At 53.0% G+C, this 27,485-nt stretch overlaps 1 protein-coding gene across 1 annotated transcript; it reads right to left on the bottom strand.

The window, feature by feature from the left end:
- Window positions 1-44: 44 nt before the first annotated feature.
- On the bottom strand, window positions 45-27,316 carry CLSTN3 (calsyntenin 3). The gene is made up of 18 exons (XM_086714172.1): window positions 26,950-27,316; window positions 24,423-24,545; window positions 23,808-24,003; window positions 21,925-22,133; window positions 21,510-21,659; window positions 21,080-21,265; window positions 20,350-20,631; window positions 19,477-19,589; window positions 16,316-16,478; window positions 15,601-15,657; window positions 14,737-14,894; window positions 14,455-14,603; window positions 9,352-9,578; window positions 8,925-9,095; window positions 7,682-7,827; window positions 7,306-7,441; window positions 1,091-1,293; window positions 45-855 (listed from the first exon to the last, which is right to left on the bottom strand). Exons 1-18 carry the CDS (start codon window positions 27,011-27,013, stop codon window positions 715-717), a joined length of 2,874 nt encoding a protein of 957 aa, XP_086570298.1. The 5' UTR covers window positions 27,014-27,316; the 3' UTR covers window positions 45-714.
- Between the last annotated feature and the right edge of the window lie 169 nt (window positions 27,317-27,485).

Genomic DNA, 27,485 nt, shown 5'->3' on the forward strand with positions numbered 1-27,485 from the left:
ACACACACACACAAGGCCGTGAGCTGCACACAGAACACGGGGGCTGCGCTCACAGCAACATGAAAAAATATACATTATATATAATACACCTGGGGCCCCCGCTCCCCCTGCCATCCCCACAACCCAGCCTCAACCAGGTCATGTAGGAAGGGGCAGGGGCTGCAGGCCCTCAGGCAAGGAGAAGAGGGGAAAGAGGACAGAAAAGGAAGGAGAGCGGGCAAGGTGAAGAAGCAGGGATCCCCAGAATGAAGTGGAAAGAGAGGGAGGAGAGGACGGAAGCTTCCTCCCAGCTGCGGAAGCCCTGGGGAAGACAGGCCTCCGTGGACAGGAGAGTAGGGAAGGGTCCCCCCTTCAATTCCACCCAGGCCCCTGCCACTGCTAGTGACCCCCACTCCATGCAGGGTGCGCCTGGTGGGGGAGAGACAGAGACATGGGCGAGCTAAGGGGCCACTGCCGGGGGGGGGCAGAGAAGGCAGCCAAAGTCTTCCAGGGAACAGGAGCCCAGAGGCACAGGAGGGAGGTGGGCTGGGGGCCGGGGGTGGGGGGAGGCAGACCCCAGCGCGGCCCACTGGGATTTGGGGATTAAAGGAAGACTCGTTCCAAAGAGCTCTCTCCCTCTTGGTGTCTTCTCTCAGAAGGTCCTTCTCTCTTTTCTGGGGGTGTCTCTGTCTCACCAGGGCAGAAATCTCTCTCTGTTCAGGGAAGGGTGCAGCATCAGTAGCGGTGTGGAGGGGTCTCAATGATGCGTCTCTCGTTGCTGCTGGGGGAGTCGGCTGCCTCCGAGTCGCTGCTGTCCTCGTCCTCCTGCTGGCCACCGGCAGCCCCCGCCACACAGGCCTGCCGATTCTGGTAGGACTGGATGAGGCAGGAGCAGAGAGCACAGGGCTCAATGGTCTGCACGCACCCCAGAGCCTCTCCTTTGGGGGCCGTGCTCCCCTCAGGCCCCTTGCCCCACCCCTGACCTCCCTTTTAACCTTTCTCCTTCCCACTCATGGCAGCTCTGCCCGGAGCCTTTTTCCCCAGGGCCTGGCCGCTCTGTGCTCCAGCTGAATCTGGACTCTAGGCTTCCCCCCTTCCCACTGCCACTCACCTCCATGGGGTTCACGATAATGGTGAGTGCCGAGTCATCCCAGAAGAGGTCAGGGTCTTTGGGGTCACTGGAGGCCTCTGGAGGCCCGCCAGCCCCTGAGACACGGCGGTGAAGGGAGTGGATGCGCACGAGGCCCAGGATGACCATGAGCACCAGGAACCCCACACACACCACGATGATGAGAGTTGCTGCGCTGGGGACCACTGTAGGGAGAGTAAATGGACTTGGCACCGCGGGGCGGGGGGGGGGGGGGGGGCGGGATGGAGGGAGACGGGAGAAGAGGGAGTCCTGGAATAAGAGAAGAAGGATGGGAGCGCCTGGGTGGCTCAGTCGGTTAAGCATCCGAGTCTTGATTTCGGCTCAGGCCACCATCTCGCAGTCTGTGAGATGGGGAGCCCCGAGGCAGGCGCTGCACTGACAGCGTGGAGCCTGCCTGGGATTCTCTCTCTCCCTCTCTCTCTCTCCCTGCTCACATGCCCCTGCCCCTCCCCTGCGAGCACGCGCTCTCTCTTTAAATGTTCAATAAACATTATTATAAAAATAAATAAATAAATGTTCAATAAACATTTCAAAAGAGAGAGAGAGAGAGAGAGAGAAGACAGGATGGTCCCGAAGCGGGGAGTGCCCTGTACAAGCTAGAGGAGAAAGAGACCCCTATTGAGAAGAACAGGACACAGGGAGGGAAGGGTGCTGAAGGGCCGCTTAAGGCCAAAGGGACAGAGAGGCAGAGGGAGGGAGGTATGCAAAGGGGGGCACGGGCAGGGGGAGAAGAGCTCCTGGCCCAACGCTATCAGAACAGCCCTGTTCTCAGCAGGCAGAGGGCCAGGTTGGAGCTCGAGCCCAGTGGGGGGAGGTGAAAGGCGCCACATAGGCTCAACGGTGTAATCGGAGAGAACGCCCTCCCGCATCTTGAGAAACAGGCCCCAAGCTGGCCTGGCAGCCAGGAGAAGCTGCTGGCACCCAAGGCTGGGGGGACACGTCCAAGGGGCCGGGAGCAGCCCCTTCACTCACCCACCTGAACCGCACTCATTCCTGTTCTGTGACTCCTCCCTTCTTCTCGCGGGCCTGGGCCTCCTGGACACCTGGGGCTTCTGCTCCTCCCGAATCTCCCCCTGAGGATTACCTACCTCCCCCTCGGCCCTGTCATGCCTCTGGCCCCGCGGCCTCACTTTGATGCCTAGGCTCAGGGGAGCGAGGACCCTGAAGGGCAGTGAGACAGAGAAAGGCGCGTGCACTCTCACGCGGACCGTGGAGCTGATGGCGGCAAAGCAGACGTGCATGCACCAGCACGTGCCCAGTAGGACCGCACGGGCACACAGCTGAACAAGGACGGCCACCCCCTTCACCCGAGCCAGGACTCTGCCGGTCTGCACACCTGCCCGCACCAGCAGCCTGGCGGCCTGCTCACACAGCAGGAGCAAAGGGCTGCGTCCGAGGGCCTCCAGCAAGGCACGGCAGAACCACACGTGCAGCGTCACCCAGCTCCCCGCCAGCTGGGCACACCAGGCGACCCCCTGAAGGAAGATGTAAACGCCACAGATGTGCGCCGCGAGGGCCGCGGAGCCAGCAGCCGTGAGCACAGGGCGGGCCACCTCCCGCACACACGCACACAGCGCTCGGGGAAGCATGGGCACGCAGAGCAGGAGGGCCCGCAGCCCCCGGGACAGCAAGTGGAGGCAGAGACCCCGCACACGTGTCCCCAGGCTGAGGGCCCGCGTAGGCAGCTGGGTCGCTGCACCCCACATGGGTGCACACCCCTGCTCACTGTTTGCGCCCGCAGCGGCTCTCCCAGCCACAGAGGCCCCGTGAGGCCCCGAATCTGGAGAGTCCCGTTGCTAAGGGGTGATTACCCGTGTAATCACACTGTGTTCCAGCCCATACATCTACCTCCCAGTCCCCGATTTACCCACAGCCTTTGAGACGCGTTGAGAGACAGAGCGGAACGCAAAGAAGCCAAGAGCACGGGAGCCGCACACACACCCTGTCCCCCACACACCACTCCTCCCCGGCAAGCGGCACGGCAGGCTGTCACAAGCTCCGGGGCCAACCAGGTGTGTGCAGAAGGCCCTGCCTGAGCGGGCACACTAGCCTCACACCTCCCTGAGGCCACCCTGACGGCTCCCTGCCAAGTTGGTCCCTATCCTGACCCAACCCATAGCTTGCCTGTGGCCGCTCGCCAAGGAGAGCCAATCCTGTTTGGCAGGGCAGGCAGGCTCCCTGGGCACGGGCTCTAGGGCAGAGATGGGCCTGGCTGGATCAGCACTTCTCAACTGCCTGGGGATGGGGGAGGAGGGAAGAAGGGGACAGAGGTGCTTTTCCCGACCCTCTGCGGGAAATGGTCCCTCCCAGGTCCCCGTGTCAGTGGGCAAGATCCAGGAACAGTGACCCTGCCAGCAGGTGGCCCCTGTAGCTAAGCTCAGGCTCTAGAAGGAATGGAGACCCGCCCCTCCACACCTCCGAGTGGAGGCCGCAGCAGGTGAACCTACTCTAGGAGCACACTGATGATGACAGGCCAAAGTTTCTGGTTTGTGCCTTGATCAAATGCATTTGTTCTTCTGAGCCCCCAGCCTGGTGAAGGAAATGGCAAGTCGATTGCCAGGAATAAGAAATGACCACAGGAAAGACAAAATGCAGACACTGTTATCTGCAGGCAAACAAGTAGTTAATTAGTTTAAAATGAGGCTGGAAGCCAGCGAGATGGCAGGATTTTTCAATTAGCCACAAACAAAAATCAAGAGTTTAAAAAAGCGCAATCAGCCTCGCTTGCTGCATGAGACCCGAGCAGGTGACTGTGGCCTTGAATGACTGGCACCGCCGACATGAAGGGGTGTTTTATCAAACGGCCCTTGTGCAACTTCTGGTTTCAGGTGGGTGTGAGGACACAGTTAAAGCCCCATCCACACTCCTGCATGGTGCCCCCTTTATGAAGACCCTGGGGAGAAACTTCTTTCCGCTCTCAGTCCCAGGGCTTCTCTTGAAATACTGGTTGGCTCTCATCACATGACTCTCCTAACTGCTCAGGTTTCCTTTTGCTTAAACTGCAAGGAAGCTCAGAGCCAACATGCTGGCCCATTCTACCATTCTAGCAACTCTCAGAGTATGTCTTTTATGAACTGACTTTATTCCCCTCCTACATCTTATTCTTCTTTCAGAATCGTCCTTCCCTCCCCACTCCCGAGTTCATTTTCTATGCCTACTCTATTTCATTGTAGGTCTGTCTGAAAAGCTTCAGGTACTTGTGAGCAACAAAGTAGGGAAACGGTTCCCAAACTTTGCTGCACGTTGGAAGCACTTGGGGATCTTTAAAAACCATCGACGCCTGCCTGGAGCGCCTGGGTGGCTCAGTCGGTTGAGCGTCCAATTTCGGCTCAGGTCATGATCTCACGGTGCCTGAGTTCAAGTCCCACATCAGGCTGGCTGCTGTTAGCACAGAGCCCTCTTCGGATTCTCTGTCCCCCTCTCTCTCTACCCCTCCTCCATTTGCACTCTTTCAAAAATAAATAAACATTAAAAAAAAAAAAGGAAAGAACTGGAAAAAGAGCTAGGAAATTATGGGGGGGGGGGGAAGCTGGCCCCAAGGGTCTATTTAACAAACAGGGTTAGTTTGCTCACAGGTCTCTAAAAATTGTATGAAGTTTCTATGAACCTTTGCAACTTGATTACGCATTATGCTCCCCTCTTCACCCCTACTTCCCTACTCCCTATACCCCTACCCCCATCTGCTTTCCTATAGTGAGTAAATACTTGAAAAGGCCTCTCTTTTCAGAGAGAGGAAGGAAAAAGGGAGCCAGCCCCAGGGAAAAGGGAACACAAGAGACTCTGTAGTGGTGGCCACCACTTAAGGGGAGGAAGCCAGATGGAATCCCTGGGGATACCAGGGAGCTAGCCTCAGTCAAAAAAGCCCTAGGAAGCCCTCAGGAGCCCCCCCACCACCACCAAATTAGATGCAACTATAACAAGAGAAAGAAAGAAAGAAAGAAAGAAAGAAAGAAAGAAAGAAAGAAAGAAAGAAAGAAAGAGAGAGAGAAAGAGAGAGAGAAAGAAAGAAAGAAAGAAAGAAAGAAAGAAAGAAAGAAAGAAAAAGAAAGAGGAAGGAAGAAAAGGAAGAGCGGGCAAGCATCAAGCATAAATGGAGAAGGTATGGAGGTCAATGGTTAATGCACAGTAATGCACAGGCTCTGGAATCCTGCCACCTAGATTTGAATCCTGGCTCCTACCACTTCCTAGCTGTGTGATCTTGAATAAAATGCTTAACCTCTCGGGGCACCTGGGTGGCTCAGTCGGTTAAGCATCCGACTTCGGCTCAGGTCATGATCTCACAGGTTTCTAAGTTGAAGCCCTGCGTTGGGCTCTGTGCTGACAGCTCGGAGCCTGGAGCCTGCTTCAGATTCTGTGTCTCCCTCTTTCTGTGCCCCTTCCCCGCTTGTGCTCTGTCTCCCTCTGTCTCTCAAAAATGAATAAATGTTAAAAAAAAAAAAAATTATGGGGCCCCTGGGTGGCTCAGTCGGTTAGGCATCCGACTTCGGCTCAGGTCATGATCTCACAGGTTTGTGAGTTCAAACCCCACGTTGGGCTCTGTGCTGACAGCTCGGAGCCTGGAGCCTGCTTCAGATTCTGTGTCTCCCTCTCTCTCCGCCCCTCCCCTGCTCGTGCTCTGTCTCTCTTTCTGAAGAATAAATAAACATTAAAAAAAAAATGCTTAACCTCTCTGGGCTTCCATTCCCTCCCCTTTAAAAGGGATAATGCTAGTACCCATTTCATTTGCTGTTTCTAATGACTAAATGAGTCAATATGTAGAAAAGCTCATGACACACACTGATGTGTTCAATATTCTTATTATTGTATGTATTGAAATGAGCTTTTTCAAGGAAGCATTTTCAGAATTCTTTAGGGAATTGCCTTCAGAGCCTGTGATACACCTTTCGGCTTTTTTCAAAAGGGACAAACCTGTGCCCTTTGTGGGTTTGTATATTTAAGAACTTAACATGATATCCAGAGCCAACTCTGACAAAAGTGGATGATGAAATTGGGTAAAACTGAAATGGGTCAAAAGCAAAGCATATCTAAGAAGTAATAAACATAAATGCATCATGTAAATAGGCTTTGAAAGCAATTCTAAAAGGGATTCCAAAAATCATTTTTGGCATCAACAGAATCATTTTACAGTGTTTAGTATGTGGAAAAAAAAACTCATTTCATAATATTATGTGTAAATACCAGGTTAAGTAAAATAGTTTGATCCCAACTTTGTAAAAAGAAAAAAAATAAGGCATAGGAAAAAAAAAAAAGGAACATTAACAATGGCTTCTTCTCTGGGGTGGAATTATGGCTGATTTTTCTTCTTCATACTTGTAGTTTCTAGTTTTTCTACAATAAACCAACTCTTAAATTGGAAATTAAAACTCACATCACTGGTAAAGTGCCATGGCCAGGGAACATGAGGGCAGCTCTCCAGCTGGATTTAATACTTTGCCAAGTTGCACACTTGGCGTTAGAAAGACTTATGACATTATGGGGCGCCTGGGTGGCTCAGTCAGTTAAGCACCCAACTTTGGCTCAGGGCATGATCTCAGAGTTGGTGAATTTGAGTCCCTCATCTGACTCTGTGCTCACAGCTCAGAGTCTGGAGTCTCCCTCACTCTCTGCCCCTCCCCCGCTCATTCTCATTCTCTTTCTCCCTCTCTCTCTCTCTCTCTCTCTCTCTCAAAAATAAGCATTAAAAAAAAAAAAAAGACTTATGACATTATAGATAGCACATAATTACACACGTATTAGCCCCAACTTTCTCCTTGAGGATAGAGACTGTATCTAACCCATAATTCTTTTATGTCCCTAATACCACTTTAGGACAGTGCTAGTACACAGTAGGTGCTTCATAAATACTTGATGACTTCACTAGGTCCAGGGCTAATTTGATATTCCTGGGGGAGGGAGCAGGAACAAAAAAGGCGTCTAAACCCCACACCGACTTTATGATTCCAGACATGAGCACCCCAGCGATGAATGACATTGACTCATATTCTTCGGGAGGGAAAGTTAATGGTCCAGGGGTTACAGGGATTGGAACAGAGTGATCAGTTAAGTCAGCACAGGGAACAAAACCATAGCTCCACCGGCCTGCCCCACTCCCAGTGGTAGAGGAGAGAGGATGCCCATGCCCAGCCCACCCCCCGCCACCCTCCCTGCCCTGCCTGGCCCCGAGCACTCTTACGTACTGGAGTTTCGGTGGGAGCTGGCCAGGCTGTGTCCGGCCATCTCAGGAGGGGGCTGGTGGCCGCGGTGCAGGAACTGCTGGGAGCTGAGCATGTGGCTGGGGTGGGCGACCCGGTTCATGCTGTGCAGGACATTGACCTGGGGGAGGGAGAGCTCAGTGGGCACCCGCCTCTCCTATTCCTATCCACTAGAGTCTTGTCCCACCTCACTAGAGGCCATCTGCTAACCATGCCCCACAGCTCCTCCCCCTCTGAGCACACAGGTTCTGGGCTCCTCCGTGCTGCAATGTCCATTCCCGCCAACTATGGGTCTCAGTCCACTCCTCCAGGGCTCGTCGCTAGTGGGGGAGGAGGAGAGGGAAGGAGACTCTCTGAATACCTCCACGATGAATTCATTGCTGGAGTAACGGCCATTCATTTCTGAGCAGGACAGCCGGAATTTCCTAGCATAGAGGGCAGCTCCGTGTCGCAGCCGATAATGAGCCTGCCTCAGGATCTCTTCGTACACAGTGATGCTCTCCACCCCTGGGGGACGAGGAAGCAGCTCAGGGCGGGGAGCCGGCCAAAAGGGCCCGGCAGGCCCCTCTCTCTCAGACTCCCACCAGCTGAGAGCAGACGCAGCCACAGAATGGGTCGGTCCCGCGCCTCAGCAGGGGAATGACCTGAGTTCTCCCAAGAGATGTACCCCTCCGCCCCCAGCCCGGCTCTGACTGATTGGGAGAGAGTGACTGGGGTCCATTTCCTGCTCTGCTCTTCTCTGAAAACTCTGCGGCTTCTGGGTAGAGATGGAGAGAAGGCATTAAGGACCCCCTGCAAGACAGAAGGGCGGAGGCCAGCAGAGGGGAAACGGAGAGAGGGGAAAATACAGAAGTCCTCGGTGAGGTTCTGGAAGGGGATGGAAACAGGAGGGGGCCAGTTATGACCAGCTTCTCCCATCCCCACCTATGGAGGTTTCCTTCAGAGAATAGCAGGTTTCCTCTGAAAGCTACCAAGTCATGGCCATGATTCACTACGACGTGAGCACGCGAGTTAAAGATCTGGTGTGGGGGCGCCTGGGTGGCTCAGTCGGTTAAGCGTCCGACTTCGGCTCAGGTCATGATCTCGCGGTCCGTGAGTTCAAGCCCCGCGTCAGGCTCTGTGCTGACAGCTCAGAGCCTGGAGCCTGTTTCAGATTCTGTGTCTCCCTCTCTCTCTCTGACCCTCCTCCGTTCATGCTCTGTCTCTGTCTCAAAAATAAATAAACATTAAAAAAAATTTTATAAAGATCTGGTGTGTACATGAGATCAGAGAGATGGAAGGTGTAGGGAAGATGGCTAGGACCAAACAGCTAGAGGATCGAAGGCTCGTCAGAGAAGGCTGAGCCACAGGAGGAGGGAGCAGCAGAAGGGCGCCAGGCTATAGAGAGAAGCGGGGAGAAAGAACCACTTGGGAGCCTGAACCCCAGCACACCTCCTCTAGGGGCAATCTGGAAGCCTGAGGAGCTTCCAGTCTGGGAAGGTACAAGATGGCACTTGCCTCTATCCCTGGGGACCCGGGAGGAGGACCCTCTCGAATTCCTAGATACCTGATACTGGGAAGGGGCGCACACAGAAAAAGAGGACAGGCACTCAGTCCCCACTGACCGGCAATGGTGAGGTAGGCAGACGTGTTGGTGAGTTCCAGCCCTCGCTGCTGCAAGGACGCCATGTCTAGGAGCAGGCTTTCCCGCTCGGGGTCCAGATCATCCCCGACCAGAGAAATCTCACAGCCATCCAGGTTGTGCACGATCTCATCTGACATGCGTGTGTCTGTCACTGGATGGGAGAGAGTCGGGATCGGGATCAGAGCCACAGGGCCATGCTTCCTCCCTTTCCAGGCTCATTCCCCGAGAGCAGTCGGCAGCATCTTCAAGAACGTCATTACCCAGTACTTTCCTCACACCCACAGGCCTCCTCCCGGCTCTACGCCCCATGTAAGTGGTTCCTGACAAGCGAATGTGGGATGAAGTCACTCCAGTTGTGGACAAGAGCCCCTTCTCGGGATGATATCACTCCCTGGAGTCATCCTTACCTGTGCCCTGCCAATTCTCATCCTTTTTGGCCTCCACCTGGTGGGAAATGGAGCAAGTGATTTGAAGATCGGGGAACAAGGGGATCCCCTCAGGTCCCTCAAAGTCCACAGCCGGGCGAGCAAAATGAGCAGTGCCACTCAGCAGGATCTGGGGGGCATCAGGCTGAAGGACCACCACGTACCCCTCCACTTCGGGGATGGAGACACAGGATTCTTCGCTGAAACACCTGCAGAGCAGAGGGCAGAGAGGCAGCTTGTGACCCCAACACCTCCTGTCTAATGATCCCTATTCTGTTTCATCCCTCCGGGCATCCATCTCTACAACAGAGCACACCACATCAGGGAGGGGACGGGAGGAAAGAGGGATAGTGTCCCTGTCGCAGCACAACTACCCCACCGGGGCAAAGCTGGAGAGGAGATACCCTTTCCTGGGAAGATGCCACTGTGGGAAAGGGTCAGAGACAAATCAGGCAACCCAGACCTGCAGGGGTGATCACATCACCAATGCCCTCACCTAAGATTATGGAACACCTATCAAATTTCATTTCACAAACTGAACTTGCCAAAATGTTTACACATACACAGTTCCTTACTCAGGAGATTTGAATTAAGAAGTGTGTTCAGTAAAACACACGGCAGACACATGCCCAAAAAATATTCAACAACAAAAGTGGAGGGGAAGGATGTGGTGGGGGAGCCTATCCAAGGATGTCCTCCTCCTTGGTGTTTCTTCCCTTCAAGATCAGAGGAACCCCTTTGGTCGGTGAGCTAATGTGACAATCTCGGACCTGCATCCATGGTCCCATGAAGCCTCGTGGACCTTGGCACCAGGACAGACTCCCTCAAGCACTCAGCCAGGCCAACCAATGCACAGCACAGCTGCTCAGGAAGGCGCTCCCAGGGTCACCTCCTGCCCCATCCTTTGCCAATCGATCAGAATGACACCTCACTTTCTCATCACACCTGCTGGTTTCTGAAGCGTTTACACATACTCTTTCATGCAACCTTATTTCAACCTGTGGAAAAGGGGTAAGAAACCAAAGATGATCAAGCATCTTGGCCACACAAGAAATAGGCAACAGGGGCGCCTGGGTGGCTCAGTGGGTTAAGCATCCGACTTCGGCTCAGGTCATGATCTTGCGGTTCATGAGCTCGAGCCCGCATTGGGCTCGGTGCTGACAGCTCAGAGCCCGGACCCTGCTTCTGATTCTGTGTCTCCCTCTCTCTCTCTACCCCTCCCCCACTCAGACACTGTCTCTCTCTCTCTCTCAAAAAGAAACAAACACTAAAAAAAATTTTTTTAGAAAAAGAAATAGGCATCAGAGTCAAGGCTTAAACCCACAGTTCTTATGCCAAGATCCCACTCTTTCCGCTGAATCACAGCCACTATTTGGCGCCTGGGTTTGCACCAGTCTGATTTATTTATAAAGAAGCACCCCCTGGGGCATCTGGGTGGCTCAGTTGGTTAAGCGGCTGACTTCGGCTCAGGTCATGATCTCGCAGTCCGTGAGTTCGAGCCCCGCGTCGGGCTCTGTGCTGACAGCTCGGAGCCTGGAGCCTGTTTCCGATTCTGTGTCTCCTTCTTTCTGACCCTCCCCCATTCATGCTCTGTCTCAAAAATAAATAAACGTTAAAAAAAAGAATTAAAAAAAAAAAAAGAAGCACCCCTTGAACAAGCAGCCTTCACAAGGAAGTTAGTAGCACAGGAGCAGGGCCTGTGGTCCATATGCTTGTGCTAACTGAAATGCCCAGCTTGACTGCAGGAGCCAAAACGGGAAGGGGTAACCTCAGCAGATACGATGAACTCAAAGCCCCTGAAGCTGCCAATGTCCACAGCTTGCAGAGTTCCTGTGCCACAAGGGGTGGGGCCCAAGAATCTGCACGGTCATTCTGAGGGGCCCAGATCAAAGCCTCCTGGAAAACCACCTAAGCTGACCTGGAGAGCCCAGACTCCAACAGACATCCCCACTGCAATGAGCAATCCAAAGGGGACCCAAAGGGGAACAGGGCGCCGGACCTGACCCGAAGGCACTGATGATCTCGTCTAGAGCTTAGTTATATATGGCACACAACCTTAAAATAAGGGCAAATATGGTCACCATTGTGTAAGTGGAACAAACAAAAAATCACAAGGGTTTAGAGAGGCAAAGGTTATTTCTGGCTAGGATGGGAATGGGGCATTTGGCCAGGGAGGATAGGAATAATCAAGGGAAGTAGCAACTGAGATAGCCTTTGAAGGAGGGTAGGACTTCGCTAGGCAGAAGGTAGACCATAGAATGGGTGGTGAGGAGTGTACCGAGGGGAACGAAGGAACATGAGGCAGAAATCTGGGGTCAGATGGTTGAAGGCTTTGAGTGCAAATTTTGAGCACTGGCCAAGGGGAGGTCATTAAATTCTTCTATATCAGGAAATAATGAGGATGAAAATTCTGATTTATGACCACTAACCTAGCCTCTGGTGAAGTTAGAATACTAGAGATAGGTCAACTCGTTAGGAGATTATGGCAATAGGCTGGGCGAGAGGTAATCAGAGACGGGGCTGGAGTAATAACAGCAGAAATGGAAAAAGAGGAGACAGATTCCCAGCACCCAGCACAGGCAGGATCAGGGTGACCTGGCAACGGACGGAGCGTGGAGGATAGACAGGGAGAAATCCAAGATGACTCAGAGGTTTCAAGCCTGGATAACCGCAAGGGCAGAGACACCATTACAGAAATGGAGAATTCAGGGGGAAGGGCACGTTTCGATATTGGAGGCCATTATTCCGTCTTGAGCTCGTTTCTGTGAGGTGCTGGCAGAACTTTCTAGATAGAGGTTATAGCAAGCAGAAATTTAAGGGCTATGGGAAAAAGACAAAGCTAGAGAAAAAAGATGTGGTAACCATTTGTTCAGGGGCTAATGCCACAAAGGAGGCGGGCTTTCCAAGAAAGAGGTAGGGGGACAAAATACCTTAGGGAAAGTCTGCGTTGACCAAATAGATAAATCTGGCTTTCAACGGACAGAGCTTCAAGAACTGAACCCTGGAACTTGGGGAAGCCACGTGGACTAGGGCAAGGATGTGTATCAGAGAAGAGGAGGTCTCTCTCTCTTTCACTCATGTGCATAAGCAGGTGCAGGTGCGTGCACGTGCACACAGGCACACACATACACACACACACACACACACACACACACACACACACCTATATTTTCTCCAGTGACCTCAAGGAAGTATTAGGGTAGCACTAACCACATGATAGCTCTACAAACAGAAAAACTGAGAGCTCTCACAAAGAAAACAAGGCCCCCTCCCCCACTAAAGGATCAAAGTCAGGTTCCTAGCTGGTGGATAAGCCTCTCCCCAGGCATGAAAGAGGTAGGAGGAATTCAGCTGAGTCCATCCACAAAGGATGTCACCTCCTCCCACTGTGGGACTCCCCTCCCCTTGCAAAGCTCCACCATAAGCCAAAAGACAGCGCCCTCCCTTGATGTGGCTTCTGAGCGGAGTGAAGGCGAGGAGGCAATTACTCGGTTTCTAGTGGGTTAAACCCTTCATAGCTGCACGACTGCCCTTTTAACAACTTGAGTTCTGGCTAGAACGTGGTGGGCTGCACGCTCAGCTCTGGTCTGTGCCCACATGACCCCAGCTACTTGTGGCCTTCAGCTCCACACTGTGACCACCCCCGTGGGCTAGCAGCCCGATTCCCAAAAGCTGCTGCCTCTGCCTTCCAGAGCTGTAATTGTGAGGCCTGATAATCATGCCCAGTCACTGTGTAGGGCTCAGAGCCCTCTCCTCTCTCTCCTCTCTAAAGCCACCCTTCCCAGGATAGGAACAAGCCAGAGATATTCATCTTCAGATTGCTTATGGAGAAACTGAGGCACAGTAGGGGAGAAAGGCATGCTTGCTCAGGAATCTAGTCTCCTGCATTGTGTAATCCGCCCACCAGATAGCAGTATCTCCTAAAAACTGCCCCGCAAACATTCTAGGGGGTGAAAATAGCCAGCATTGGCAGAATAGGCACCGGGCTAGGTGGTCAATCTGGACTGTATCATTTAGCTCTCAAAACAATCCCAGGAGTTAGATTCTATCGTTATCCCTGTTTTATAGCGTTTGCTCAGTGCAAAAAGCCAGTACATAACAGACTCTGTGTCCATAACTATTATGCTTTCATGACCTCTCAGTTATTCTGCATTTTTAAAAATGTTTTCTTTGCTTTCGAGAGAGTGCAAACAGGAGAGGGGCAGAGAGAGAGGGACAGAGGATCTGAAGCAGGCTCTGTGCTGATAGCAGTGAGCCTGATGTGGAGCTTGAATTCACGAACCACAAGATCATGACCTGAGCCAAAGTCAGACACTCACCCAACTGAGCCACCCAGGTGCCTCTCAGTTATTCTGCATGTTTAGCAACATACTCAAACCTTGAAAATAATGTACAACTTTTCTTTTAAAGAATTAAAATTATTTACATAGCATTCAAAGGTCAGAAAACTTTCAGTGAAGGGCCAGACAATAAATATTTTTGGCTTTTGGGACCATACAGACTCTGTCCCAACCGCTAGCCCTGCCGTCATACTGTGAAATAATATGCAAATGAATGGGAATGGCTGTGTTCTAATAAAACTTTACTTACAAAGGCAAGCAACAGGCCAGATTTGGCCCCAGGGCCACAGGTTACCAATCCCTAGACTCCAATGATCCTATTTGATCTTGCAAGGGCTTGCTGAATCGAGATGAAAACAGGTGAAACAACTAGAGCTATTTGCTCAAGTTCATCCAGGCGAATAAGACAGTGTCAGAAGCAACATCAGATCTCCCAGCTCCCAATCCAGTACCTTCTCTGTACCACTTTACGTATCAGCAAAGAGGCACAGAGAAAATTAAAACCCCAGGGTCCTGGAAGGGTGGTTAGTGGAAAGAGTAATGAGTCCGTTGTTTAAATCCGAGTCTAGTCCAGGCTCTTCTACAAACGTGGCTGTCAACTGAGCAGGTCAGTTGTCTTTGGGGCCCAATCTCCCCATCCATACGGTGACGGAGGTGCGCCTAGCCCTGGGTGACCTCTGAGACCAAGGAGTTCTGACACCGTCTACCTCTGCGCTGTGATTTGCCCGCCCCACCCAACACTCACTTGACAGCAGTGGTGAGGCGCAGGGGCCTGACGCCAGGCGTGGCAAAGCGCAGAGTGTTCATGTAAGCCACATGCTGCAGGGCATGGTTGAAGGTCTCCACATCATCCCCCTCCAGGGTGAGCAGGGACTGCGAGGGGTTCACGTGGACCTGGGCCCCAGACACAGACAGCTGAGAGCAGGACCAGGAGGTGGGAGAGGAAGGGAGCAGAGGGAGAGAGGTGGGCAGAGGTCGGGGGCAGGGGGCATGCCCGGAAGGACAGGGCTAGAGGAAGGGGCGATACCTTCATGCCTTTGCCCAGGCTCTCGAAATCCCTATAGTCCAGCCCCTCCCGACATGCATAGAGGCACTCGATGACCTCGCGGCTCTCCAGGCGGCCTGAGCGCACGCTGAAACCAGCCAGGTAGCCATGGAAGTAGTGGTGGATCGGCAAGGGGTCTCCTAGGGCAGGAACACAGGGATGGAAGGGAGGTAAGAGCAGGTGAGGGGAGAGGCAGCTGGAGCAGGAAATGGGGCAGAAAGAAAGGGCAGAATGCTGGAGAAATGTGGAAATGAAAAGGAAAGAAGAGACCAGGAAGTGAGGCGGGGGGGCGGGGGGGGGGGACTGGAGAATGCAGAAAAGAGGACAGAAGAGGGAAAAAATCCAAGGAGAAGAGAAGGGTGAAAAACAGAAGCAACAGAAATGAGAAAAGCCCCCCAGGAGAGGGAGAAAGGGAAGGAGGAAAGTGGGACCAAAGGGAGGAAAGAGGAGCCCATGGAGGAAAAGAAGGGGAGGGCGAGAGGACATGGTCACAGGGCATGCAAGGGGACCCAGGGGAACGTGTGGAGCTTCACAGATGCCCAGATCTCCCTGTGTGGGACCACCTCCTGCCTCCCACGATCTGCTACGTGGAAAGCCAGCAAGAGAACTCTCCCACTTCCTTCTGTGAGCAGGAAGGGACACTCAGGAGGCCACCAAGCTCCATCTGGCCTTACCTCTCCAAGGGAGCCCTGCCCTGCAGTAGTTCATGGAGGCTCTGCCCCCTGGTGGCATGTGCAGCAGTAACTAGGAGGCTGGCTGGGATTTGGGGTTGGGGTGGAGTCAGGAGCATAGCACAGAAAGTTAAGGTGAGAGTTCTCTGGTCTCCAGTTCTTATGCACAGAGTACCTTGTGTGGTGTCTGTACTGTTGTCTCCTCCCTTTTCCTTCTCTTTGTTCTTCTCCTCTGGAGGAAAAAAAAAGTAGCAATGAATTCAGTGTTGTGGGGACAGACTGACCGCAAGGAAGAAGGGGGTCTTCCCTGTTCTCTCCCCGCCAATGTAGGGCTTGCAACCCGTTCACCAATTTCACATCTCAATCTCTCCAGCTTCTGTTAAAAACCAGCCCCCAAATACATGGCTGAGAAAACACAAGGGCTTTGGTAAGACACACACACACACGTGCGCGCGCACACACACACACACACACACACACACACACACAAACGCAGGCATGCACCCAAGTTCCCAGAAGGGAAAAAAATGAAAGAAATAGCTTAAGGAAGATTGAGAACTCTCTGAAGTATTACTGGTATTACTGGCCTCCAGCAAGGGAATGCACTGTGGACATCATCTCTTTGATGGAACAATGTGGGCATTGGCCAAAGTTACAGAAAGAGATTCTGGTGATGCCTGAGGTAATGACTAGTTGAACAGGTGGGAGATACTGGGTGGGGGGGGGGGGGGGGGGTCCTGTGGTCTCCTCCTCAGAGATGTCTCTGAGTCACCATGCCCAACTGCAAGGAGAGATGCATGAAGTCAGGCTACCCTTGCTCCTTCATTAATCCTAACTTTCTAAAGGCTCCAACCTTCAGTGTCTTCACTGAGAAGCTCAGAGGGACTTACCAGTCCAGCAGGCCCCAATCATGAGAGCAGGTTCCCTTCGGGGCGGGTGGATGAGACCATTGTCATGGATGAGGGCAGGGTCAAATGAGATGCCATCGGCATAAAGCGTGACTGTGGGGAACTCCAGGTTCAAAGCATAGTGGTGCCATTCATCATCACAGACCTGGCAAAGCAGTGTAAGGGTAAGAACCCTCAGGTGCTTTATCTCCAGGGAACTAACACAAGGCACTGCCCCTTCTCCTGGGAGACAGGGTACAGTCCCTTATATTCTCAGCTCTATCAGCAGGGCTTACTAGTGAATTGTTGCCTACCCAGCTCAGGAAATAACATCCCTGCCCAAAATCTATCAGGCACCAACCAAGTAGGTACCTAAAATTCCGTTCTTCAGGCAAAATCTCTAAAACTATAAACATTCCTAAGAGAAGTAACACACTATTTTCTGAATAATTTTTTGCCCAAAACTGTATGTACGCATGGCACTGGAAGGTCCACAGTAGTTTGGATCCCAACAGTAAAACAAACCCGCTCTCCTTGGCAGTTTCTCCTAGGGTCAGTCAAGATGGGTGTGGGGGATGGTCAGAGGAATGAGGGGTAGCCAGTTCTCTGCCTTATTAGCTTCCAAGTGCTGGAATGCCTCACAGTCCAACCTAGGCCCTTTTTCTCCCTTTTCTCTCTACACACTCTTCCTAGGAGTTACCTCATCTGTTCCCATGAGTTCAGATACCATATTTATGCTGTTAACTCCAGAATGTGCATCTCCAGCCCAGAGCTCTCCTTTGAACCCTGGGCTCTCCACTTGGATGTCTCAGAGGTGTCTCAAATTTAACATGTGTAAGACAGAAGCCCACACCCCTTCCCAATTTCCTCACTTTTTCCCTGGGGCAGCATCAACACTCCACTGTCCATCCAGTTGCTCAAACGGATGACCTACAGGATGCCTTTGATCCTTCTCTTTCCATCACCTTACACATCCGACCCATCAGCAGTGCTGTTGATCCCAGATCCAAACAGAGCCAAAAGCTGTGGATTTCTGTGCAGTTCTTTATAATTCCATGCATCAGTCCAGTCCTCAACCTTACCATGGCAACAGTCTTGTCTGGGTCTTTACCTTTTTATGTCTTTTCAATAAGTTCCTCCCATAGTTGCCAAAGGGATCTTCTTAAAATACACATCTGATTAGAGTTGCAGATATAAATCTGATCTGATTGGATCACCTCCCTGCTTTAAACCCTTCAAAAGGCTTCCTACCTCTTACAGGACAAAACCTAAACAAACTGGGGCACCTGGGTGGCTCAGTTGGTTAAGTGTCCAACTTCAGCTTAGGTCATGATGTCATGGTTCTTGAGTTTGAGCCCCACATTGAGCTCTCTGCTGTCAGCACAGAGCCTGCTTCAGATCCTCTGTCCTCCTCTCTCTCTGCCCCTCCCCTGCTCACATTCTCTCTCTCTCTCAAAAATAAATAAATAAAACATTAAAAAAAAAAAACCTAACCTTAAAAAAATCTAAACAAACTACAGCTGGACAAAGTCCATTGCACAACCTGATCACTGCCCAGCTCTCCAACCTCATGTCCAGTCTTTCCCCCTTGTTCATTGTATTCCAGCCCACTGACCTTCTTCCCATGCTTGGAACAGGCAAAGCGCTTTCCTGCCTCAGGGCCTTTGCATCAGCCCTTCCCTCTGCCTAGAACACTTTCTTCTCAGCTATTTCCCATCCTTTAGAACAAAACTTAGATTTCACCTCCATCAGGACTTCCCTGAGCATTAGATCTAAAGTGAATTCCCCCTCTTTGTCCTCCCCCACTCTCCACTTCAGTCCCTGCTTGTTCTTTCAGAGAATTCATCACAATTTACCATTTACATATGTCTCCCTACTTTCTAAAAATCTACCTCTCCAACTAAAATGTAAGCTCAAAGAAGGCAAATATTTTCTTTCCCTTATACTCCACTGTATCCCTAGAACCAAGCAGAATGGCAGACACGTACTTGATATTTAACATGTGTTGAATAAATAAAGGAAAATAAAAGAAAAACAGATGTTGCTAACATTAGCAACAAGAGGGAAAGATCAAGAAGCAGCAAATGGCAGACTGTCTCCTTCACAGAGTACCAGAGAAAGCAAAAGCTTTTGTAGACAGCCCTCAATTATCCAGTCTGTGGATTTTCTAGGCCCCTCCTTTCTCTTTCTCTCTCTTCCACTTCCTGCCTTTTCGCAGCTATTTGCTTACTCAGCCACTCTACTGGGGCCTGCAAGAAAAGTAGAAGGAGATGGGAACTCAAATTAGTCCCCATTGGTCCTCACGGTCAGCTTACAGGGCGAGTAAAGAAGAGGTTGTCACTGTCGACTCAAGAGAGGATTTTACATATTTTTTGTCCGTTTTTATTTATCCTTCATAATCATGCGTAATAATAGTGAAAATTGACATCCTTCCTGCCTACAAGGTCTAGTCCATCGTTCGCTCCTGCAACAACCCTCGGATATAAAGTTCATATTATTGGGGCACCTGGGTGGCTCAGTCGGTTAAGTGTCCAACTTCAGCTCAGGTCATGATCTCACAGTTCGTGAGTTCGAGCCCCGCATTGGGCTCTGTGCTGACAGCTCAGAGCCTGGAGCCTGCTTCAGATTCTGTGTCTCCCTCTCTCTCTGCCCCTTCCCACTCATGCTCTGTCTCTCTGTCTTAAAAATAAATAAAACATTAAAAAAAATGTTTTTAAATAAAGTTCATATTATTCCCATTTAATAAGCCAAGAAACTGGGATTTAGACATACTAATAGAGATTTCTTGGCTAGTGAGTTCCCCTGGCTGCGTCCCCCAGAATTACTTACTTTCTCGCTTACTACAGCATGCTAACTGCTTGAGAGTCAGGGATATGCACTGTTAAGGTTCTAGGTAAGAAAGAGATGAAATCAAACAAGCGGGAAAAGATAGTTGGTTGGATATGGTGTTAGTAGTAATGTGCTCCCAAATTCCTTTTAATCTTGGAGTGCTTCCTGCAGGAGACAAGCCTTGGAAAAGAACCAGAGAACCTGGGAGTAGAATGGTCAGGAACTGAAGGTGGAGCACGAAGAGGGGCCCAGGGCAATGCAGAAAATGCCAACCCTGGTCCCGGGACCCTCCTTCCATCCACCCAGCTCTCCCAGGAGCCTGGCACTGGCCTCACCTGCTCCAGCTTCCAGAGGAACTTGACTGGGCGGGCACTCTCAAGCAGAGGCCAGTAGAGGAAGGCAATTCTGCAGCCATGGACGGTCAGCGAGTAGTGAGAGAAGCCATCCTCTGAGGAGAGAGGACAGAGACAGGGGTCAAACACAGGGCCTGAGGCAAGAACAGGTTCTCATTACTCTCTTAGGTGCTCTCCCTCCCGTATTCCCTAGTGTCTCTTCTCTTTCTCTCTGACACACGCACAGAGTCCAGGCCAAGCGATAACTAGGGCTTCTCGAGCATTCTGATCGGCCAAGGTGCAACACTGGGCAGCCTGTTCCCACCCAGATTTCTACTACTCCTTTGGTTAATACATGGGTGACAACCCTTCTTAGGTCAAGAGAAGTGAGCTCGGAGAAGTGGCAGAAATGAGAGGTCAGGTCAAGACTGAGCCCTCCTAGGAAGGACGTGCTATGCAGTTGAAGGAAGATGGGGACTTGGAAACGGAGCCAACTAGCCCTTCAAAGAGGAGGACGGGATAGTGGTAGGAGAGGAAGAATGGGGCACACCACTATCCAGGCTTCTCCACTGCAGTGAACAGGTTTTAATGGGAGTAGACTGGGGAGCAGCCTACCACATGGTGGGAGGCAGCGGGTTTGGGCAACTGCAGGTGAGAAGGGCAGTGAGCAGTCCCATTGCCCTCTGAGAGTAAGCAAGGTCTCAACTCATGCGGGCAGTAAACCACACAGCTTCAGGGAGCACCAAAGCCAGCACCACCTCTTACAAATGAAGAAAGAGGCAGTGGCCTGTCCACAGCCACAAACTGGATGGTGACAGAAACAGGATAAAAAGCCAGTTTCCTCACTCTCAGACCAGTGGCCTGGGGAAGGCTCACCATTCTGGACGGTGTTACACACGATGGTTTCCTCTTCCTTTTTGCCCTTGTTGGGGGTCACACCATGCTTCATCCAGAAGGACAGAGTAAAATGGTCACTGAGGCTGTTCTGGGGCCCAGAGCCCAGCCCGGCTGTGCCACCTAGGGGCACCTGCACGGCCTGGGTGCCGTTGAACCAGTAGATAAGGCTGCTGTCCTGGCTGTAGTGCACCGAGAGTCCGGCCGTCCAGTTGGCATTGGGGCCGGGCATGGGCAACAGGTCTACCTCCCCGGTGGCGGCACCTGCAGAAGCCCCAGAAAGCACAAGTGTCAGAGCTGAGTCACAGCAGATGGGGAAATGGGAAGCAGCCAGGGAAAGAGCGAATGAAGGAGAGAGGTTTCCCACAGCTAGTCTCACCCCCTCTCCTGGCCCCTCAAAGACACCAGAGGGTGGACCTCTCTTCTAGAAATGGCTCTCCAATGAACTCAATCTCCAACTCGTCATCTCTCCCTACCATTGTTCCGCAATGTACCTGGTGACTGTCTTGTGCTACGATTATGATTATGCACGACTGCCAATGACCTATTGATTTGCTTTGGGGGCCACAGGAGTTAACCACATGCTACAACCTCTGTGGATATATATACACATATACACCTGTGGGTGGGCAAAGGAAGATGTGGGGCAGATTCTTCGGAAAGAGGCAGAGGAGGGTCAGGCAGAAGCCTGGGGAGAGGAGGGCACACTCACCACAGAGTTTCCGCAGTGCCCGTTCTGAGTAGTTGTCGCGGTCACAGCCCTTGGCCACATGGCTCGTCTGTAGCTCTATGGTGGCCTGAATGTTCCAGAGAGGTTCATCACAGGTCTCCAGGCGGATACCAGGGAACAAAGCCAGGCTCCCTGCGCCTGGTGCATATTCAATCCTTTTGTTCCAGCCTGCACAGGGGACAGGGAGAGGGTAGCGGAGAGAGAGGAAAGCAGCCCCTCTTATCCATTCTGCCATTGTCGTGTCCGCTGACACCCTTGGGTAGACAGCCAAGCTAGACAGCTGCAAGCCTGCCCCCAAATCTCTCTCCCCTGGCTCTTAACCTAGCCCTGTGATTGTCAGAAGGGACAAAAGGGAGACCCAGGTGGGAGATGATTTACAAGATGGGTGACAGCGCAGCGCGGAGCTCCTCACCTTGCCAGCTGGGTTTACAGGTGGGCTTCACCTGGATCTCCACCTCGGCATCATCCGCTGCCCGCTTCTTCCCGCAGTCGTAAGCTGTCACCGTGAACTTGTAGAGTCTCTCGCCACTGTACTGCAGCTTCTCCGTGTTCTCGATGTTTCCTGGGATAGGTGTGGGGGGAAGACAAAGAGGGTAAGGTGCGCCAGGGAAAGGCTAGGGAGGAAAGGGGAGGACTCGTGAGCCAATTGGGCAACAGGTGAATCAGGCAGCAGAAGACGGGGAAGGAGGTGTCTGGGGGAAAAAGGCTCTCCATTGGGAAGGCGGGTGTGGAAAGAGGATCTGAGGGACACAAGTGGAGAGTTCAGCCCCCGGGGTGTTCGGAGGGATGTGGGCGCCCAGGGGCGGGGCCGCAGGGGATGCACTCACCATCATTGTCGATGAGGAAGGGCGTGTTGGGGGTGAGGATCTCATAGTAGCAAATCTGACTGTACTGGGGGGAGCAGTCACCATCGATGGCTTCCACCCGCAGAATGCGGTCGTACAGCTTCCCCTCAGTTACCGCAGCGCGGTACAGCCGCTCCACAAACACGGGGGCAAACTCATTTACGTCATTGACCCGCACGTGCACAGTCGCCCTGCACAGTACCCGAGCAGAAGGAGGGACAAGCAAGAGTCAGCCGGCCTCAAAACTCAAGGAGGGGAATGCAGACAGGGAGTCAGAGCACACAGGAGCCAGTGTGTCCCGAGCCCAGGGCTGTGGGCATGCTCATCCCGCCCTCCAGGGCGCCAGGCACCACACAGGCAGGGGTGACTGATGTCAGGGGTAAAGGACAACTTCAGAGGACACCCTCAGCTGACTTGGAGAACTCCTGTACAGAGTCCTATAGGTTCGGTGCTAAGACAAGGGCTAAGACAGAATTTTGCGTCCAGCTGGTTGTTCCTCCACAACAGTCAGATCCAACGGGATAACCGAGGAAGACACAGAATAAAAGCCAAATTAAAAGCCAAATTAAGGGGCGCCTGGGTGGCGCAGTCGGTTAAGCGTCCGGCTTCAGTCAGGTCACGATCTCGCGGTCCGTGAGTTCGAGCCCCGCGTCGGGCTCTGGGCTGATGGCTCAGAGCCTGGAGCCTGTTTCCGGTTCTGTGTCTCCCTCTCTCTCTGCCCCTCGCCCATTCGTGCTCTGTCTCTCTCTGTCCCAAAAATAAATAAACGTTGGAAAAAAAATTTTTTTTAAATAAAAAATAAAAAATAAAAAAAAATAAAAGCCAAATTAAAAGCAACTGGGGGGTGGGGCGCCTGGCTGGCTCGGTCGGTGGAGCATTCAACTCTTGGTGTCGGGGTTGTGAGTTCTAGCCCCGCACTGGGTGTAGAAATTACTTAAAAATAAACTCTTTAAAACCAACCAGGGGAAGGGAAGTGGTATTTATATAAAAGCCATTAAGTCATCCGACACGAGCGTGAGCGGAGGGCCGTCTTCTGTGCACATGTGTGCAACGTGTTTGACAGGTGTGGCCCCCCTACTCGGGGCCCATGGGGCGGACAGCCCTGGGGCTATGCCTTTCATGCAGAGCGCGGCCTCCCACCAAGATCTAGGCACCCGGGGCCCAGAGGCAGGGTCCTGTCTCCAAATGGGAAACTGAGTCACAAGGTGCGGTTTGCCACCGGTGCCTCTTAGCGGCCCAGGAACCCTGACTGCCAACCTTTCTCCCATTCTCTGATGAGAAGCCGGCTGGGAACAGACATAGGAGTCTCGGGCCCCAGGCTTGGCCGTGCAGGAGCCATTTCCTGCGCACCCTCACCTAGCATCGTGCATGTGTACATCGTGAGTATGTGAGTGTGGGACGCGCTGCAGACTGGTGGGGCAGGGGGAAGAAATCCGGATGTGTGCTGATGTGCTCATCCTCCTCCTCCGCGTTCCCCTCCTCCTCCTCATGACCCATGTACTGAGCCTTTCCCGTGCATCAGGCACTGTGGTGCCTGCTTTTTACATAAACCATTGCCTTTACTCTTCACGGCAATCTAAGGAAGGAGGATCGTCATTCGCCCCATCTTATAGAGCAGTAAAAGCGGATCCAGGAAAGCTAAGTAAGTTGCCCAAGGTCATAAGAGGCGGAACTAAGATTAGATCCCATGAGTTCTTCTACATGTTTCTGTCACCTAGAGTGAAAGCTCCTGGAAGAAAAGACCCCGATGAACAGAGAGGGGAGGGGGTAGGTATTCAATGACAGCATGGACAGAGGAGGGTGAGGGGCGTGGGAGGAGCAGGGAGGGCTCAGCAGCCAGAAGCAGGGGACAAGGGTCTCCTCACTTGTGGGACTTCTTGGTGTTGGCCCCGTCGGGGCCCTCGCCACAGTCGTAGGCCTGGATGGTGAAGGTGTGCTCCTTCTGGGTCTCACAGTCCACTGGCTCCTTGGCCCGGATCAGCCCTTCTCCGGTTGCTTTGTCCAGAATCACGGCCTCAAAGGGCACCCCAGACCCATGGAGCCGGAAGCCACAGATCTCACCTGACCCAGGGGGGGAAGGAGGGATGAGGCTCCTTCTCCTTCACCACTTCCAGCACCTTCTGCCCAGCCTCCCCGCCTCCGTTCCACTTCGCCTCTCCTCCCAAACCCCCGTCCCTTCTCTTGTACGTGTGACAGTGTTAATTATCAGACATATAGCTCCAACACCAGCGTCCCCAAGCTGCAGCCTCTCAGAGCTACTGGGTCTGAGATCTGACCAAATCGTGATGCAGTTAACCTCTGCCTGCCCGCGTCCTTCTCTCTGGCTCCCTGTACTCAGCCACCATCCTTAAGCCTACTTCTACCACTTTGCCGAGGCCTCTTCCCCACTTCCTCTGCTCTCCTCTCCCAGGACCTCCCCTCTCCCCGCCCAACCACTTTTCTCTGTCCCACCCACCTTGGCATCCCCCAACCCCAATTACCTGCATAGCGCAGGGGAGCATCCTTGTCCAGAGCAAAGAGTGGTGGGTTCAGCAGGACCGTGTTGTCATTCTCCATGACGATGCCCTGGTATTCTGCCTCGATCCATGGCTTGTGCTTGTTGGCTGACCCCCGCCCAGGGAGAGGAGAGGACTCACCTGTGAGCTGGCCCTCCACTCCTGCACAACCCCGACCCACTTACACTCCACTATTAGCCCCCTTTCCACCCTCTGCAGAAGCACGTGCAGGAGGAAGGGCTGAGGTCAAGAAATCAGCATTAAAGGAGTCAGAGGGTCTGTGGGATGTCACAGCCTTCTGCCCATGGCAGGATAGACCGTTTCCATGGCAACAGCCTACCCTGGGGGAGGAGGAGGAGGAGGAGGAGGAGGAGGAGGACCACTATCTCCCCTGGGAAACATGGTCAGGGGGTAAAGAATTTTCTTGAGGGATTTCAAGTGCTAGTGAGTGGAGACTGGAGATTCGGAGAGCAGTGGTGGGCCATCAGAAGGCCCTGGGAAAGGGCAGAGTTGAGATTAGAGAAAAAAGATCTAGACGTTTCCTGAGATCCTGCGTGTTTATCTTCTCCACTACCACCACCACCACCCCCACCCCCATTTCAGTCCTCATCCCCTCACTCTGCCCTTCTCCAAGCCAAGCCCCAGCCTAAATCCATCCAACCTAAGAGAAGAGAAAATATATAGGACAGAAGGAGGGGGACAGAAAGGGGCAGGGATGGAGGTGAGGAATCAATGCCAAATGACCGGACCCAGCACAGCCGACATCCTAAGGGATTATTGAGCTGGCCTAGAAACACGACAAATCTCCTGCCTGCCTCTCATCCCTACACCCAAGAGAGCACAATCGCAGCCAGCACATTGCTACATCCCCCACAAGGCCACCAAACCCCACACTCCCTGACCCCCACTTCTTATTCAGACTCATGAGTTAGTCCTCCTTCTTGCTTACCCCTTTCTTCCCTTCAACCACCAGCCAAGCCAGGAAGGATACAGGACTCACTCGGCCTCTAGATTTCCCTACCTCTTGCCAGACTCAGCTCACTTGTGTCTCCTCCCCGGGACCGATCTCCCCCTAGCCCAGTGAGGGGCCTTGGGGAAGGCACAGTGTGCTCCCTTCCCTTCTACATCACCTCCACCTCAGCTGCCACCGTTTGCTCTAGGTAATCCCACCATGCCAGCCCCCAGACTCCCAAAGCACATTCATGATGGCCCATCAATGGAACATGGGTGGAAGAAGACATATCATCAGAGGGAAACTGAGTCACCAAAAGGAAACTTCCCCAGGATGTCATGGTGAGCAAAAAATCCTGTCTTCCAGTCTTTCCTCCAACTACACCACAAAAAAAAAAAAAAAAAAAGGCTTCTGGTATCGGAACGCCTGCCCCTTTCTAGCAGATGACCACCAGAACCCCCTTCTCGAATGGCAGAGGAGGAAGCCACAAGATGGTGCTCAAAAGGCAGCACAGGAAGTGGCAGGAGGCTAAGAAGCTGGGTTGAGGTCAGACACTGAGGCGAGGAGCCACAGCCTGAAGATGGAAGGGTTGTGGTGCCGCAGGGCCAGGGCTGGGCGCCTTCTCCACAGCTCACCCCCAGTCTCCCTGCTCCTCTCCTCTTGGCCACAGACTCTCCTTGTGTTCTTTTCCTTCACTCGCTGCTGGCTCCCTGCCCTTCCTTCCTCGACTTCCCCTTCCCCCTCTTCTGTCCCTTTCAATCCTCTCTTTTTTTGCCTCCACCTTTACCCTCTTCCATCCATCTCCTTCTTACCCCCCTCCCACACCTCATGTCCGTCGTCCTCAGCTTTTTCCTCTCACCGCTCATCTGGCACCCCCTACACACCCACTTTTGCCCTTGCCTGCTTTCCTCCACCTACCTGAGCCTTAGCCCCTCACCCTTCGCCCCTCGTCCCTCGTCCCTCGTCCCTCTGATGGCCTCACCCAGCTGAATTTATCTGCTGTCTGCCAGAGAGGGCAGCTCTGGTAACCCTCAGCCCAGCTGTATGCCGGGTATGGACGCAGAGGAACACGCCAAAACATACGTGCTCCGAATTGCTGAGCTGCTGCAAGCAACTGTTTCCATCCAGGATGGGATGGAAATGAACCAGATGGATCTACCACACACCCTTAGTGCGGGCACACCCCAGTGACAACGGAGAACCCCCCAGAGATGTACATTACCCTCCAGGGGCAAGGCCTTCTGAGACCTGAGATAGCTCCCCGAGGTGAAATTGAAGGGGGGGGGGGGGGGGAGGATGCAGAGAGCCCAGGATAGAAATGAGGACTAAACGGGAGCAAGAGAAGCACATGGGTAGAAACAGACCAGAGAGGATGGTGTGGGGAAGGGGATGTGAGGCCGAGAAGGGGGCAGCTCCGAGAAAACGGGTGGGAAGGGGGATGGTGGCAAGAACCCACACCTGTCATTTGCCCGAGAGCTTCAACAGCCCCTGCCCACCCCTACCCCCACATGGCTCTCCCCATACCCCTCTTTCAGTGGGCCCCTCCCCCACCTCACTCACCTTTGTTACAGGAGCTGGAGGGGAGCAGGGAGGCCAGCAAGAGGGGCAACAGCAGGAGGGTCATGGTGTGGTGTGGGCAGGGCAGGGCAGGGCAGGGCCAGGCGATCGCTCTCCCCCGAGAGCCTCTAGCCGGCTGATTCCACCTTGGGGGAGGGAGGCAGGGGCTCTCCAAGCAGTGGGGGGGAAGCTAGGGGGCAGCAGGGCACAGACAGAAAGGAGCCTGCCGCCCACACTGGTCCATACAGCAGACCTGGGCAGACCTCAACCCGGGTGGCTGAGGTGGGGGACTTGCAGAGGCTTCTCGTTTGCTCTGGAGCCGGGCGTCCTCACTCTCTCCCTCATTCCCAACCCATCCCCGCTACTGCAGGATGACGTCAGCACAGCCAGGCGAGGATTGATGGGGTCGCTGGCCAATCGGGTGGCGGGGGGGGCCCAGGTGCTGCAGGGCGGGGGAGGGAGCCAATGGGACTGGGGAGCAGGGGCGGGAGAATGTGTTAGGGCTTTTTCCCTAGACTGCAATTTGCGGGCGCAAGGGA

Source organism: Puma concolor, chromosome B4 (genome assembly GCF_028749965.1).
Source record: "Puma concolor isolate L17-30 chromosome B4, mPumCon1.1.hap2, whole genome shotgun sequence".
In the NCBI taxonomy this organism is placed as follows: Eukaryota; Metazoa; Chordata; class Mammalia; order Carnivora; family Felidae; genus Puma; species Puma concolor.

Coding starts and splice junctions, on each gene's coding strand:
- CLSTN3 (XM_086714172.1), bottom strand. CDS start 27,013: ATGACCCTCCTGCTGTTGCCCCTCTTGCTGGCCTCCCTGCTCCCCTCC. Junction 9,096..9,351: donor TGAGAATTGGCAGGGCACAG/GTAAGGATGACT, acceptor TCTCCCATCCAG/TGACAGACACACGCATGTCA. Junction 1,294..7,305: donor CAGCTCCCACCGAAACTCCA/GTACGTAAGAGT, acceptor CTCTCCCTACAG/TGGTCCCCAGCGCAGCAACT.